General features: G+C 42.3%; 1 protein-coding gene across 1 annotated transcript in view; it reads right to left on the bottom strand.

Annotated features, from left to right (window-relative positions):
- Positions 1 to 17319, bottom strand: part of DLGAP2 (DLG associated protein 2) — a 362668-nt gene that overhangs the window by 58322 nt on the left and 287027 nt on the right. Inside the window, exon 5 of the mRNA XM_054383858.1 lies at positions 8303 to 8514. Within this exon, the coding sequence (XP_054239833.1) occupies positions 8303 to 8514 (212 nt within the window). The remainder of the gene's footprint in view (positions 1 to 8302; positions 8515 to 17319) is intronic.

The raw sequence follows: 17319 nt of genomic DNA, 5'->3' as shown, positions 1-17319 counted from the left end.
GATAGCTTCTGATACCTGGATGAGAAGCAACTTCTTTAATCTGAGGGTGGTAGAGCACTGAAACAGGCATCCCAGACAGGTGGTGAAGTCTCCACCTCTCGAGTCACTTGAAACCTGCCTGGACACTATTCTGTACAACCTGCTTTGAATGAACCTGCTCTGGCAGGAGGCTTGGACAAGATGATCTCCATAGGTCCCTAGCAATCCCTACCATTCTATGATTCCATGATTGTGCAGTGAAAATCCAGGTTTAGGATCAGTACTTTGCATTTCTGGGAGACAAGAAAATTTCTATCTGCTTTAGGATTGCTGAAATTTGCATAATTTTTTTTTTTTTTTTCATAAAAAAGACATACGAGAACCAGAATAGTTGGCACATTTCAGCCTGAAGTTCACTGGAAAAAAATGTGATTGTTAGGTAGATTCAAGGTAGATTCAAGGTGATTCAAGATGCTGCTCCGCAAATCAGTGAGAAATCCACTCTGGGACTGGCTTCAGTGGACTCCAGCTGAGTGGTGCTCTGTTTGGTTTATTTTTGGGGCTTCATCGGGGTCTCAGGGTGGACCTGAACAGACAGGGAGGACTGGCAGGGTCCTCTCGTGTGCCTGCTCAGGAGGGTGATGTAGCTAGGGGCAACTGCGGGAAATTTAAATGCAGAGAAAACAGGGAAGCCACGAGACCTCGATTTGGCAAGAGGGCTCTCACTGGAACGCAGCAAGCAGTGCCTGCTGGGTCAGGTGACAGAGTGCAGAAGACTCAGCCATAGCCTGAGAAAAACACAGTCAGCAGTCAGGCAGGATTAAAAACAACCAAAACAATTACCTTTCACTATCTCAGTCAAAATGGTCTCAACCCGGTAGAAGAAGACCATGTTCCTGTTGCCAGCCAAAATGGGGGTGGGAACCCAGACAGAGCTCCCAGAGGAGTATGGAGTGATACAGGTCGCTGGTTGTAGTGAATGCCTCAGTCTCTCCTTGCTAGCAGCTAGTTGTGCACACTATGAGCAGGTGGAATTTCTACTCAGCTGAGCAGCACTGCTTCAAAGTGAGGTTGAAAAATTGAACCATGAAGTTGATAGGTTTAGGAGCATTAGAGAAGATGAGGACGAGATTGACTGGTAGAGCCAGGCTCTGACTACCCTCAAGAAGAGTCAGGAACATCCATTAAATAGTACTGAAGGTCAAGTACCCCCTGTAGCCTTCTCCTGCCAGACTGAAGGCAGTAACCTAAGAGAAGGAGGGACGGGAGGCAAGCCCATGGTCAAGGTAGTAAATAAACTCCTGCCTTGCCCACCTCTCCCCACCCCCTCAACTGGAGGGAGCGGCAACAAGTTCCTGCCTGGCATGGCAGGAGTGTTGCTTCAGTTATTCCCCTAGCTCCCCAGGTGCCCTTGCAGAACAGGGATGATGTCCTGCAAGTGCAGCAGGTCAATGAGAAAGATGAATCAAGAAGAGCCATTGTTACAGGTGACTCCCTTCTGAACAGAAGGCCCAATATGCAGACCTGGCCCACTTCAAAGGGAAGTCTGCTGTTTCTCTGGGGCCCAGGTTAACGATGTGGTAAGAAGCCTTCCTACCCTGGTGCAAACCACATATTATTACCCATTATTAACCTTCCACATAGGTAATGACAACCATGAAAAAAGAAAGCTGAGTGCTATCAAAAGAGACTTCAGGGCCTTGGGTCAACTGGTGGAGGGAGTGGGAGCACAGGTAGTGTTCTCTTCTATCCTTCCAGTTGCATGGACCAACCCAGAAAGACTGAGGAGGACTCTCCAGATCAATTCTTGGCTTCGAGCCTGGTGCCTCCAACAGGACTTTGCTTTTTTGACTATGTCTCACCTCACATGATGCCAGGTCTGCTGGCAGCAGATGGGATTCATCTTTCTCAAAGGGGGAGGTTTACATTGCAGGGTTTGGCCAGGCTCATTAATTGAGCTTTAAACTAGATTCAGAGGGGGGAAGAGGAAAAACTGTGCCCACTGGGAACAAGCCTGGGATGCTTGTGAGGTGGTGTGCCAGCTCCACTGCTGCTTCAGGGGAGGTAAGAGATAATGAGCCATGTGTTGGGGAAGATGCAAGAGTTATCGAGGAGTTAGGACTCACAGGAGAACCTGGGAATGATCAGGTAGATGCGAAAGAGAAGGGGGATAATGATATTACCAGACCTTCACGTGATAGGCTGAGGGATGACACACCAGGGTGGGAGGGATGGGGGGACTAGCAAGGGCCTTCAGCCTGTTGCCATGCAGCAATCTGAGTTAGGCTGCATGACTATGAAAAAATTGGAATCACTGAAACATGGTGGGACAGCTCCCACAACTGGAGTGTTGTCATGGCTGGCTATGCACTGTTCAAGAAAGACAGACCAACAAGGTGAGGTGGCGCTGCTGATCTCTATGTGCAAGAGCTGTTGGAATGTGTCAAGTTCTGTCCCGGGGGGGAGGTAGAACAGGTGGAAAGCTTGTGGGTAAGAATTAAGGGATGTGGGAAGGCAGGTGAAACTGTTGTGGGTGTCTACCATAGACCACCAAATCAAGCAGGAGGTGTTGATGAGGCCTGCTACAGTCAGCTGGAGGTAGCCTCTGGAACACACTCCTTGGTACTCACGAGTGACTTCAACCACCCTGATATTTGCTGGAAAGCCAACACACAGCTAGGCATATCCACTCCAAAAGGCTCTTGCAGTGTGTTGGTGATAACTTCTTGATACAGGTAATGGGGGAACCAACAAGGAGAGGGACACTACTGGACCTTGCATTAATTAATAGAGAAGGACTCTTTGGGGACATTAAGGTTGGGAACAGCCTTGGCAACAGTGATCATGACATGGTGAAACTTAGTATTATACAGGGTAGAAGCAGGGCTTTAAGTAGGATTATAACCCTGGACTTCCACAGGGCTAACTTTGTACTCTTCAGAGATATACTTGCAGGAATCCCGTGGGCTAAGACTCTGGAGGGTAAAGGAGCCCAAGGAAGTTGGCCAACTTTTAAATGCCACTTCCTCTGAGCCCAAGATAGGTGTGTTCCCTTGAGTAAAAAATCAGGTAGACTTGCCAGAATACCTGCGTGGATGAGCAAGGAGCTTCTGAAGGAAATCTCATGGAAGAAACTTACAGTTCATGGAAGAAGGGACTTGTCACATGGGAGAACTATAGAGTAGGTGCCATGGCATATAGGAAGGCAACAAGGAAGGCCAAAGGCCTCTTGGAACTAAAACTGGCAAAGAAAGTTAAAGAGAACAAGAAGGGCTCCTTAAAATATATCAGTAGGAAAAGGAACAACAGGGGAAATGCAGGCCCACTGCTGAACAAGGAGGCAGCCCTGATAACTGTGGATGCAGAGAAGGAAGAGCTGCTGAATGCCTTCTTTGCTTCAGTCTTTACTCCTAAGACTGAACTCCCCTATGAATTCCAGACCCTGGATGAAGGAGAAGAAGATTGGAGAAGGGAAGACTCTCCACTAGTCAAGGAAGACTGACTTAGGGATCAGTTACACGAATTGAGTATTCACAAGTTCACGGGGCCTGATGACATGCACCCAAGAGGGCTGAGAGAGCTGGCTGATGCTGTCACTCTACCACTCTCCATCATTTTTGCAAAATCCTGGCAGAAAGGAGAGGTGCCTGAGGACTGGAGGAAAGCCAATGTCACTCCAGTCTTCAAAAAGGGCAAGAAAGATGTTCCAGGAAACTACAAACCAGTGAGCCTCACCTCCATCCCTGGAAAAATGAGGGAGCAGCTCATTCTGGAGGTAATTTCTAGGCACTTTGAAGAGAAAGTGGTTATCAAGAGTAGTCAGCATGGATTTACCAAGGGGAAATCGTGCTTGACTAATCTGATAGCATTCTATGATGCCATAACTGAATAGGTAGATGCAGGGAGACCGGTGGATGTAGTCTACCTTGACCTTAGTAAGGCTTTTGACTCTATATCCCATAACATCCTTGTGAGATGGATTAGGGAACGGTTACAAAATAGAGTCCAAAGAGTGGTGGTCAATGATGACAAGTCCAGCTGGAGAGCTGTAACTAGTGGAGTCCCCATCTTCATCAATGACATTGGTGAGGGGACAGTGTCTGCTCAGCAAGGTTGCTGATGATACCAAGCTGGAAGGCTTGGCTGATACACCTGAATGCTGTGAAGCCATTCAGTGAGGCCTGGACAGACTGGAGAGCTGGGCAGAGAGGAACCTAATGAGGTTCAACAAGGATAAGTGCAGAGTCCTGCACCTGGGAAGGAATAATGAACTGCATCAGGACAGGTTAGGAGGTTATCTGATAGAGAGCAGCCCTGTGTAGAAGGACCTGGGAGTCTTGGTGGTTAACAGGTTATCCATGGGTCAGCAATGTGCCCTTGTGGCCAAGAAGGCCAATGGTATCCTGGGGTGCATTAAGAGGAGTGTGTCCAGCAGATTGATGTACGTTCTCCTCACCCCTCTACTCTAGCCTAGTGAGAGCTCACCTGGAATACTGCATCCAGTTTTGGACTCCCCAGTTCAAGAGGGTCAGGGATCTACTTGAGAGAGTCCAACAGAGGGCTATGAGAATGATTAAGGGACTGGAGCACACGCCCTATGAGGGAGGCTGAGAGACCTGGGGCTGGTTAGTCTGGAGAAGAGAAGATTGAGAGGGGATTTAATAAATGTTTATAATTATCTGAGGGCTGAGTGTCAAGAGGGAGGGGACAGGCTCTGCCTAGTTGCACCCTGTGATAGGACAAGGGGTAATGGATATAAACTACAGCACAGGAGGTTCCACCTCAACATGAGGAGGAAATTCTTCACTGTGAGTGTCGCAGAGCACTGGAACCAGAGAGGTTGTGGAGTCTCCTTCTCTGGAGACTTTCAAGACCAATCTGGATGGATTCCTGTGTGACCTGCACTAGATTCTATGGTTTTGCTCTGGCAGGAGGGTTGGCCTCGATGATCTCTGGAGGTCCCTTCCGATCCCTAACATCCTGTGATCCTGCAATCCTCAGTTTAAGGGGAAATTAAAGATTTAGAAGTTGTCTGGCAGCAGCAGCCAGGCAGCTCAGTGTTTCCCAGTGCAGTGTTTGCAACAAATTCTCAGCAAAGCACATAACAGTATTTCACAGTATTACAAAAAGCTTCCTCCTTTTCTGATTTCAGTCAGTGGTAACCATGTCATTAAATCCTCTGGGACCATGAGCAGGCACAGCTGTTAGCCCCAGTACTCTGCATTAGTATCACACTGGCGTGTGCATTATTTTGAATGCTGTATTTGCAAGAAATGGAAAACTAACAACATTTGGTATTGGCCTGCTAATAACCACCTGCCTTCAGTATGTAACAGGTGAGAAAGACTTTTTGTCTTGAAACATTTGTTCAAATATGTAAGTTTAGATGCTGCCTGGATCTGTGGGGGTCTAGGGTAGGTACTGACACCTTCAGCTCACTGGAGGATTTGTGCTTTTCATAGAATCGTAGGATCACAGAATGCTAGGGATCGGAAGGGACCTCCAGAGATCATCGAGTCCAACCATCTTGCAAATCAGGACCACTTAGGGGAGGTCACACAGGAATATGTCCAGGTGGGTTTTGAAGATCTCTAAAGAAGCAGACTCCACAACCTCTCTGTGCAGCCTGTTACAGTGCTCCATCACCCGCACAGTAAAGTTTTTTCTCATGTTGAGATGGAATTTCTTGTGATTGAGTTTCAGATATTTGTAGACATCGATAAGGTCCCCTCTCAGATTTCTCTTCTCCAGACTAAACAGCCCCAGGTCACTGTAAGAGAGATGCTCCAGTCCTTTAATCATCCTCATGGCACTTCATTGAACTCTACCCAGTATTTTCTTGTACTTCTTGGACTGTGGAGCCCAAAACTGTACACAATATTCCAGATGAGTAGGGATAAGTAGAGGGGGGAGGAAAACCTCCCTTGAACTGCTGGACATGCTCTTCTTAACGCACCCAAGTGTACCATTGGCCTTCTTGGCCACTAGGGCACATTGCTGTCCCATGGATAACTTATTATTAGACAGGACTCCAAAGTCTTTCTCTGTGGAGCTATTCTCCAGCAGGTCAACCCCAAACCTGTACTGGTGCATAGTGTTATTCCTCCCCAGCACAGCACTCTACACTTATGCCTGTTGAACTTCATTAGGTTTGTCTTTGCCCAGCTGTCCACCCTGTTCAGGTCTCCCTGAATGGCTGCACAGCCTTCTGGTTTGTCAGCCACTCCTCACAGTTTTTTATCTGCATTCAATTTGCTAAGGATACACTCCATCTCTTCATCTACGTCTTTGATGAATATGTTGAACAAGACTGAACCCAGCACTGTCTCAGAAAATATTTAATTTGTGGTACTACAACGGATATGAATTCCCTCCAGAATAGGACTGCTGCATCCAAACTGCCTTCTGGGAACATTCCCTTGCCTACACCGATGCCCAGAAGATGGCCAGGCTGTGGCTGGAACAGTACTAACAGAGCTATGTGACAAGTCTCCCAGGGGACATTCCAAAACCTTCTCAGTGTATATGGTCAGGTTTCTCTACTCAGGTCTGTGCTAGACATCTTAATTTACCATCAGGAATACAGATGGTCAATGTGTGGAAGGCTGAGAAAGTCAGCTATCTCCTCTTTCCCTCTTGCCCTCAGGAGGGTCACTCTTAACAAGCCACAGATGACAGATCACTTTACCTTAACCCACCTTATCCTGTCAGGACAACTGCCCTTTTGCATGACCCTCAGATTTCAGGGCCATTTACAATAAAATCCAGCACTGAAGAATTCACATATGTCTCCACCATGGCTGACAAATGACAGGCTTCTCATCCTGAAAGACCTCTACTCCTATTAACATGTATACACAATCTGAAAAGCAAACATCTTTTAAGCTTCAAGGGGACTTTCACAAATTCAAACTGATCCAGCTGATGTGGCCAGCATGCCTCAGACCAAAAATCTCAGCCCAGATACAATGACTGAAGATACAAAAAATTCAAATGCTGCTTCCAACCTCTGTCATTAAGAGTTCATCTTTTCAGCTTTGGAAATCAGCCAAGCAACAGTTATGTTATAAACCATGTTACATTATAAACCATGTTTTCACCATTGGAACTAATCTAGCAAATCCCCCAGATTTGCATTCAGGATTTGGCTGAGTTATCTAAACATAGGTCTCTGGCATCCTTTGAGATGCCATAAGGTATCCTGCCTGGATTTTACTTGCCAAAGAAGACCTGCCAGTCTTTCTTTAAGGTAACTCAGAAATCTTGCAGCAGCTTGTGGTATAGACACTTCAATTTGTGCACCTGAATCAAGCCAACAGAGATACATGAGCAAGCTGTACCAAACAATAGAGCTGAAACTGTTCTCTTCACTAACAGTGAAAGCTGATGGTTTACCTCCAGACAGCAATCTAAAGAATTCAATTTATTTAAGCCAAAAGAATTTTTGCCTGAGGCTTTTGTTTTGATTTTTTTAATGAAAAGGTGAGTGACTATTGTATACTATACATGGTACTACCTACAGAACAATAAACAGCCTTTGATCAAAAGTTTCAACTTTAATTTCTTCATTTTATGTATTTCTCCCAGGCAAAAAGATCAATTTTCTTAGCCATGACCAACACTCAGTCACATTAATTGAAGCTGCAGATTTATAATCAGGCTGCCTCTCTGAAACTGTCTTCAGAAGTATACTTACAGTTCAGTTATAAAATGATATCTTTACATGGATAGAGAGAAAAATAAATATATATTGGAAAACATATATAATCGTTTATTTTCCTAGAGTTTTAAATTTACTTCAGTCATTTAATAGATGATTTTGTAGGCTGTATGAATTGAAAAGAACACCAAACCAACAGTCAAACAAAACTAGCTACAATGTATTTAAATGGGTAGGGTTCAGGATAGCTAATACATAAGATTGTACTGACACAAAAGATGTAAGAAGCTAAACGTGATGAAATTATGTATTTGTTACTATATCTAGTACAGAACAGGGTATTTTCTATTTCAGAGACAGCAATGAAATAACAAAGACTTATAATACAAAGCAATCCTTCTGAAGAAGAAATATTCAGCATTTTAAACTTTCAATAATAATACAGACATATTTCCTTCAGCAAACAGAAGTAGTAGGTTTGTTATGCGGATGGAGAAAGAGGGCAGTTTTATATGCAGTAATTACAAGAAAGTAAAACGAAGACAAGAAAGTTGGATTTTTAACTACAGTATCATATTTTCTCATGGATACTTACCACTATCAGTAAGACCCAAGTCATAGCAACTTTCAGAAAGGCGTAAAACATGGGATAGTGAAACTTACTTTTGATGGTCTCCCAGTGGTCTTTGTCCAATGGATTTTAATAATGACTCTGGTCGAACTGTTAATTTTGGTGATGTCTTGGGGCTAGTATCAGAGTCTCCACTTTCTTCATCTCCCATAGCCTTAATATAGCTCCCACTTCTCATTCTTCTGCAGGGAATCTCTTCATCTTTCCCACCAGCTGGGTAGCCTCCCCATTCATCCTGAGGTACCTAAAGAAGATCATAAGACACACATGCAAAATGCACTTTATGCTTTTCATATATTTCAATGCTTCTTTCTGTTTTCATTTAACAAAGACAAGTAATGATTTTTTTATTCTTCAGAATCAGATCACTTAGAAAATTCTGAGGTCCCCCAAATAATTCAGCTTAATTCCAGCTTCAAGGTTGGAAATTTTAGGTTTATAAATATTGGAACCCAAGGAACAATAAAATCATGGTTTTTGAGCTGAGCTGCCATATCTATTTGTAGACACGTTCTAAACTGCAGGAAGTAGCTTAGCTTAACCTCTTCAAATTCTGCACTTGGATTTCCAGATGACAAACAGTAAGTTCATCAGTTGTCTGAGACTTAAAATTCATTGAAAACTGGTGAGTCTTTTACCAACTCTTGTTGTATGGGGTTTTGGCTTATACGGGGTTTTGGCAATTTAAGTTGAACTAAGCTGTGATTTTGGCATAAATAGGTAGGGTTCTGATTTAGGGCAAGTCTGTTCAAAAAATACTCAGGAAATTTGCCTTTTTTCCTTCTTTAGAAACTGCAAAATAGTTCATCAAAACTGTAACACATCAGGAATACAGTCAGTTCACTATTAATACATTTGGTTGGGGCTGGTTTCATTCAGTTGAGGTGGCTTCTCAAATAGTAAGATTAGTAGTCAGACAACTCACAGCTGGTGGATGAATATCTCTGCACCAAAAACTGGCAGAGAACTGAAAAGGAGTAGATTTTCCAGTCCAAAGTGAAATCATCCCTGTTTTAAGACTTATGGATAAACTCAGCATGATTGTCTCTGCCAGTACTGCTGATTCTTTGCTTTCTAATCTAATCTTCCAAGGTACTGAGTCTTCTGGTCCTAATCCAGAAACACACTTAAGCATTCACTTCACTTAAAGGGTATAAGCAACTCTCTGAAATCCATTATAATGACTCATGGTTAAAAAGAAAGCTGTGACAGAGTACATCAGTGGACATGGGCTGATGCACTTGGCAGTGTCAAATCCTTTATCAACACAATGACTTAATAAAAAAACCCCAGTACAATGGCATCATTTACCAACATACTATAAATCTGAACTTCCAGCTAAACATATATTAAGGAGTTTCAGCAAAGCAGATTGTCTAATAAAGACTTTCAAGTCAAGCATATTTGAGACCTTCTACAGACAGAATTCACTGTGGAGCTGAAGGAAATGCTCCCAGTAGTTTCAGCAATCTTGGAGACTGGATTTGAATAACTAATATGATCTGCTTGTTATTGTTACCGGCCTTTCAAGATTCGCAGACTACCCACACACTAGGTGAACAGATCTGGTGCACTGAGTCCCAAAAAGCAATTAAGGCAGAAATGAAGTTTTTAAAAAGGGTGAACAAGTAAAGACAGAGATATCAAGGAAACAAGCTCAGGAGAGAAAAAGGACTGAAGATGAAGTCAGACAAGAATAGATGCACAGAGACCACACAAATCAGAATAATATTTGAGTTATATTGTTATGCAAAATAGTAAGAAAGAACATGAATCTAAGTGAAATATACATCAAATCATGCAAAGAAACAAATTTTTTTGTATTACTCAGCTTTGAATTGTGATTGGAAACGAAGCATGAAAAATGTTCCTAAACTTGAAGTCTGTAAATGTGATACATGCTCCTCATATCTTTTCTAAGATGTAGTATTTCAGATCAATGTTGGAGGAAGGCCTTTTGAGATTTTAGACTAAAAGGCATTTACATTTTAAAATAAATATATTTTCATAAGTTGTTTTATTTTTTAAGCTACACCTTGCAATACTGTTAATTTCAATAATCTGAAGTAGAGAGCTAAATTAAGAAAAAGTAATTGATATCATACAAGCATACTCTCACTCTTTAAGCTTCTTTATTACTTTTATGTTAGCATAGCTAAAAACAAAATCCAAATGTTGAAAAAGCATTTGCTGACATCTGTATGGGCCCACTGCAAGCCATACTTTTTGCTTTTCTGAAGATGAATGCTCAGTCTTAATATTGTGTTTTTTTTTCAAGAAAACTCACAACTTTTTGCATAGAACACTTGTTTTGGCTTGAAATTTCTTTCCTTTGCTTTAGCTTGAAGATAATTAAATAGAAAGTTTAAAAGGAGATTTATCAATAAACTTTTACTTACTTAAATGTAAAAAATGATTAGTTTCTCAACTTTTGTCTGAAAGTCTGTGTTCAAATAATGAGATAAGGAGTGGATTGAAATGAGTAAACACAAGCTTATTTGTTGATTGAACTAGAAATCTTGCTTTGAAAAATAGCAATGACTTTTTTTTTGCACATTAAAGTATCTAAAAATTGTTTCCTGTGATAAAGAGCTTCATAAGGACAAATCTTACAGTTATGTACCTTACTATTTTTATGTTATTTTTGCTTTCTGAATTAATAAGTTAAATGAATTCACATAAAAGCTAAATGCTGAAGAAGCACTGCTCCATTTGTTCTTGCGATGTACTTGAGTACACACAAGAATCCCTTTTTAATCAGAGTAACTCATTTCCTACCACATAAGGATTATTCACAATTAAAATAGGTGTTGGTTTTTTTTTTTTTTTTTTTTGCCCTTCAGCCATTCAAAGAAGCAGAATATAACGAACAGAGAAAATTCTTTTGGAGCCTGGCAAGCAAGTTTGACAATGTGTTACTTCCGAAGGTTTCATGCAGAGTTTAGGAAAAGAGCTGGAATCCTATTGCTGTTTTCCAAAGCCAACAAAAGGGCCCTTGACATTATTTTTCTTCATGGACTAAGAAGAGAAGCAAAATTTAAGTTTAGCCTGGTTCATTATTTACTTTAGCTGGCATGTTAAATACTTGGAAAACTCTTTCCAAATCCAAACCATCTCAGACCCCAATATGTCTTTAAAGAAAAGCGGAAACATTGTACTAGTGCAGGAAATAATTGTATGTTGAAATATTAACAAAAATATTTAACAGCAGGTGTGGAGGGCGTTAAAGGTATATTTTTCAAAACATGAAAAGGGCTTTGCAACCTGCAGAAATGCTCCCTTACAATAGTTACCAGCCCCTGAAATTCCCATCTGCAGGGCTTGCAGCTGCTAATTGGGAATAATTACCCTAATTATCTACTTGCATACAGTGATGAGTGCTGATATTTATAAAGTCTAAAAAGGCCTTCCTCCTGTTCTAGATATTAACAGGAATCTTTGTATATGCAGTTTCTATCCACAGAGGACTTCAACTACAGATTACCATATGAATTTCCCTTTGTAAGAATAACAAGCTGACAAGGTCTGGATCTTTTCATTTAATTTTGTTACTGGCTGCTGAATTGGTTATAACTATTACAGAAAATGATGAGTCTCTTTCAGAAATTTCAGGCACTGTTGCTGTGAGAAAAGCAACCAGGTTCAGGAAATTTGGAATCTTTTAATTGTTCTTCTACCGACAGCATGTGCTATCTTACAACAGTCACCTTGAGTCAATTTTATTAAAGCACCTGGTACCTAACACTTACTGCATTTTGTGGAGCTGATCATGAGAGTGAACTCCAGAATTCCCCATAAAAGACATTTAGGAGAGTTAGCTCCTTCAGAGTAGCATCCAGAAGGAACCAAAAGGACTCTTTAGTTAGCGACCAAAATGCAAAGCAAAAAGGAACAATCTCAAATGCTTCTTTCTTGGGTTTATAGTATCTGATTACAGGCAGCAAAAAGGCCCTCCTGTCATTTGCCATTTGATAGCCTAAACCATCTTCTGAACAAAACATTGTGATGCTTTTTTGTTTTTTTCCAAAGAACTGAGCAGCTTTCTTCTTTCCTTCCATGATGAAAAAGCTGTGGAAGATGCTACTGTTCACCTTCTAATTGACAACCATTTGAGTGCCCAGGAAGAGGTGATAAATAAACTGATAGGGCTGATAAATAAATTGGCATGCTCTTTTCTTTTTGTAGTTCATGTCCTTTTCATGAAACACAGACTGCCACTGGCATTTCAAAACATACTCCTGTTGTTTCACCCACTTCTGTGGCATTTGCTCCCAGCTCCCAGAATTTTAAAGGTGTTCCACCACTAAATGGCTGATATATGTAAAATCTGGCATATTACTTTACTATTTAAAATGAAACACTTCTAAATATATGGCTTCAGTTGAGGGAGTTGATGACCACTTCATCTTTCTCATTCTCAGAGGTTAAAATGAGGATTACCTACCTCATAGGAGTCCTGTGAAATTTAATTAGCATGCAGATGTAAAATGCACTGAAATATTCATTATGACCTAAATCTTATTTTAATAACATAAATTCACATTTTACCAGAAGCAGAAGATGTCTGTGCATGAAATTAGACTATAGATGATATGAAAAAGGATAAGATCACAGAATCACAGAATGAAATGAAGATATGAAACACTATAATAGATATGTAATTTTTGTAGTTTTATGCTTTCTCAGTCTGGCCAAGAAGATGACTTCCCCCCCAGAAAAGAAGGACACAATCTGAAATATAGGCAAGAGATTTTCACAGAATTCATGCCTTCTTCAAGAAGCTTCTGAAAAACAGCCTTTGTGTACAGCTGCAAGTAGATGAAAGTAGATGACAGTCTTGCAAGGCACACAGAAATGCTTTTTAGCACAGCACACATTTTCTTTGATATTATAATGGAAGGTGAGAGATGGAACTCCTCTGTTTTCAATAATTTTGTTGAAGGAGGAACACTGACCAATTATTAGAATTTTCTTCTGAAGTTAATGACACTAATGACATTCCCCTGTTTCTGGCTGCAGACTCTAGACCCTACTGGTCTAGCTTTTATCAGAAGGGAAGAGCGCAGTATCTGAAAATAAAACTTTACTTCCTCAGTAGCTAACCTTGTGTCTACACCTCAACATTATCATCAGGGTATATTTTAAACTAGTTTTCTCTCTTTGTAGTTTGGTGTTTTTTTCTTTTTTCCGTTCTTTTAATATGCTGAATCTTTGTTCAAAAATTATGAATTATACAACAAAGGCCTTTAAAAAACTCTGAAAAATATGCCAGGGACTCCTTCTCACCACTAACAATGTCAATCCTCAGAATTAGCTTTAATTTTCAGATGCCACTCCCTAGTCCCTGAAATCCTTGACAACTCAGAAGTGTAAAGAGCCTTTGCAGCATTCCCTGAAAGTCCAATGACAACGTTCATCAAGGAAGGAGCTAACCTGAGAAAGCAGGAGGCATCTTGGCTTTGCCAGCCATTCTCTCCAGGGTTTGCTATAAACAGCTAGAGTATCACAGAAAGAGGAAGAAAAACACATAGATCCCAAACAATATATGCTTTAAAGTGGGTTGAAAACGATTTGAATTCAGGGATTTGGAGAGTAGGGAATAGACTAGACATGTATGCGTATCAGAGAGGTCCCAGAAGACTGGAAACTGGCCAATGTGACACCCATTCTCAAGAAGGGACGGACAGAAGAACCTGGGAACTACAGGCCTGTCAGCCTGACCTCAGTGCCAGGGAAAATCATGGAGCAGATTGTCTTGGGGGCAATCACTGCGCACCTGAAGGATGGCCAAGGAATCAGGCCCAGCCAACATGGATTTAGGAAGGGCAGGTCCTGCCTCACCAACCTGATCTCCTTCTATGATCAGGTGACCAGCCTGGTGGACGTAGCAAAGGCTGTGGATGTAGTCTACCTGGACTTCAGCAAGGCCTTTGACACTGTCCCCCACAGCAAACTCCTGGCCAAGCTGTCAGCCTGTGGCTTGGACAGCAGCACTCTGCGCTGGGTTAGGAACTGGCTGGAGGGCCGAGCCCAGAGAGTGGTGGTGAATGGTGCCACATCCAGCTGACAGCCTGTCACTAGTGGTGTCCCCCAGGGATCAGTGCTGGGCCCCATCCTGTTCAATATCTTTATTGATGATCTGGATGAGGAGATTGAGTCCATCATCAGTAAATTTGCAGATGACACCAAGCTGGGAGCAGGTGTTGATCTGTTAGAAGGTAGAAGGGCTCTGCAGAGGGACCTTGACAGGCTGGACAGATGGGCAGAGTCCAACAGGATGGCATTCAACAAGTCCAAGTGCTGGGTGCTGCACTTTGGCCACAACAACCCCATGCAGAGCTACCAGGCTGGGGTCAGAGTGGCTGGAGAGCAGCCAGGTGGAAAGGGACCTGGGGGGACTGGTTGACAGCCGCCTGAACATGAGCCAGCAGTGTGCCCAGGTGGCCAAGAGAGCCAATGGCATCCTGGCCTGCATCAGGAATAGTGTGGCCAGCAGGAGCAGGGAGGTCATTGTACCCCTGTACACAGCACTGGTTAGGCCACACCTTGAGTACTGTGTCCAGTTCTGGGCCCCTCAGTTTAGGAAAGATGTTGAATTGCTGGAGCATGTCCAGAGAAGGGCAACGAGGCTGGGGAGAGGTCTTGAGCACAAGCCCTATGAGGAGAGGCTGAGGGAGCTGGGACTGTTTAGCCTGGAGAAGAGAAGGCTCAGGGGAGACCTCATTGCTGTCTACAACTACCTGAAGGGAGGTTGTAGCCAGGAGGGGGTTGGTCTCTTCTCCCAGGCAACCAGCACCAGAACAAGAGGACACAGTCTCAAGCTGCGCCAGGGGAGGTTTAGGCTGGAGGTGAGGAGAAAGTTCTTCACAGAGAGAGTGGTTGGCCATTGGAATGGGCTGCCCAGGGAGGTGGTGGAGTCACCATCCCTGGAGGTGTTCAAGAGGGGATTGGACGTGGCACTTGGTGCCATGGTTTAGATAGTCATGAGGTGTAGGGTGACAGGTTGGACTCGATGATCCTTGAGGTCTCTTCCAACCTTCTTGATTCTATGATTCTATGATCAGAGATCACAAACATAATATTCCATCTGGGCAATGTTCAAATAGGCAAACCAGTACCAGCATTATTTACTGCCTGATTTTCATTTTCATGTGTAGTGCCAAGCAAAGCTGCACTAACTGTCCCTTGATGGAAAGACAACTTCTCTCCACTGTACTCAGAACTGCCTACTCACTACTTAATTTTCTACAGATGACTGTTCATTTCATGTAAATAAAAATTCATAACTCATATCTCAACAGTAATGAACTAAAAACCCCCACAAAACCCACAACCCCAAACAACCAGCATTGTGTTTGCTAACTGGTTCTCCATCAACAATGTGAATGGCAATCCAAGGATGCTTAAATACTGCAAACAGTTGTGAGGTCTCTCTCTGGCTTGGTTTGTACTGTTTGGATGAACGTGGGCCAAATGCTACCATCTTGACATGGTGGGGTGAGGTGCAGTCAGATGGCAATGGAGCTTGTCCACACTATAAGCCATTTTAACCTGCTAATTCTGGAGATTACTGATATCTTGTGCCAGAATGTTGATATGAATTGAGCTTGGACCAAAGGGAGCGCTTGGCCAGTATTTCAATGAGAACCATTTGCATAGCTCTCTGTCTAAGGCACAAACCCAGGAGGGGTTCAACAGAAAAAAATGAGTTCCACTTGGCTGCGTATTTCCTTTGGTAAGTGACCAAGAATGCTGCTTTGTGGTCAGATGATGTGGTTTAACCTCAGTCAGCAACTAAGCATCACGCAGCTGCTTCCTCACTCCTTCCCCTCCCAGTGGGATGGGAGGAGAACTTAAAAAAAAAAAAAAGGTAAAACTCATGGGTTGAGATACGAACAATTTAACAACTAAAATACATTATAATAGCAACAATAAAACATTATAATAATAATAGTTAAAAAAATATAATGAAAAGAGGGAGGAATAAAACTCAAGGAAGTGACACATCTATAACTGCTCACCACTCACTGACTGATGCCTGAGCAGTGATCCATTCCCCAACCAATTCCCCCCATTTTCTATACTGAGCTTGATGTTCTATGGTATGTTCCCACTCAGTATTCCTGCACACTAGCAAAACACGGGAAATTGAAAATCAGCAACTAAAGGCATCACTGTATTAACAACATTCTTCTTATACTGAATCCAAAACACAGCACTATTCCAGCTATTAAGAAGGAAAATTAGCTTTATGCCAACTGAAACCAGGATGTCAGTTTAAGCTGCTTTAAAATTATACTGCCATCAGCTTAAGTGGGGCAAGTTTTCCTTGAGCAATATCCAGCTTTTCAAGCAATGTTAGTAATGGTAAAGTGATTTAAAGTGCTACCTGGAAAATTGCTAACCATAATAAAGGCAAATAAAGGTGGGTTTTCAGCTGAACTGGTGAGCTGCTCCAAATCATTGTGCTGCTGCAAAAGAGAAGGATGAAAATGGTATGGTGATTACTGTAGGGCTGCACATACATTAGTAAACAGAGCCTCTCTGCCTTGCCTGAAGGTCAGCTGATCTGGAGCAATCCCACCCATGCTATCAAGCAATCTTTGCCTACAAACTAGTGTGACTACCAGGAATGGTCCCTGGCCTGCACTAAGTCCTGAACTGTACCCAGGCACTGATGAGGAAACACTGGCTGGCTTGCATGAAAATAATGCCCAAAACAGACTTAGCCACATAATGGCATAGATCAGTATGAGGTGTCAAGGAAAATATCACAACACTATCCAGTCTGATAGCATAGATGCAGCATAAGGTAGCAATTATTTTAATAATGGAGGTCCACAGAAGCATCTAAGACTAAAACCTCAAACTTCTTATGCTTGCCAATTAATTTCCCATAGTCACTCACCCAGAGTTTGTTTTTCAATCTCTTTGCCTTTTGGGGCCAGCTTACAGCTGTATTTTCCTTTACATCTTTCTCTGTAAATTGAATTAATTTAATTACAATGCAAATTCTATTAAAACCAAGAATCAAAAGGCTAAAGACTGG

The sequence above is a fragment of the Indicator indicator genome, chromosome 9 (genome assembly GCF_027791375.1).
Source record: "Indicator indicator isolate 239-I01 chromosome 9, UM_Iind_1.1, whole genome shotgun sequence".
NCBI lineage: Eukaryota > Metazoa > Chordata > Aves > Piciformes > Indicatoridae > Indicator > Indicator indicator.
The sequence above is the reverse complement of the archived record's forward strand: the minus strand, read 5'-3'. Positions and strand labels throughout refer to the sequence as shown.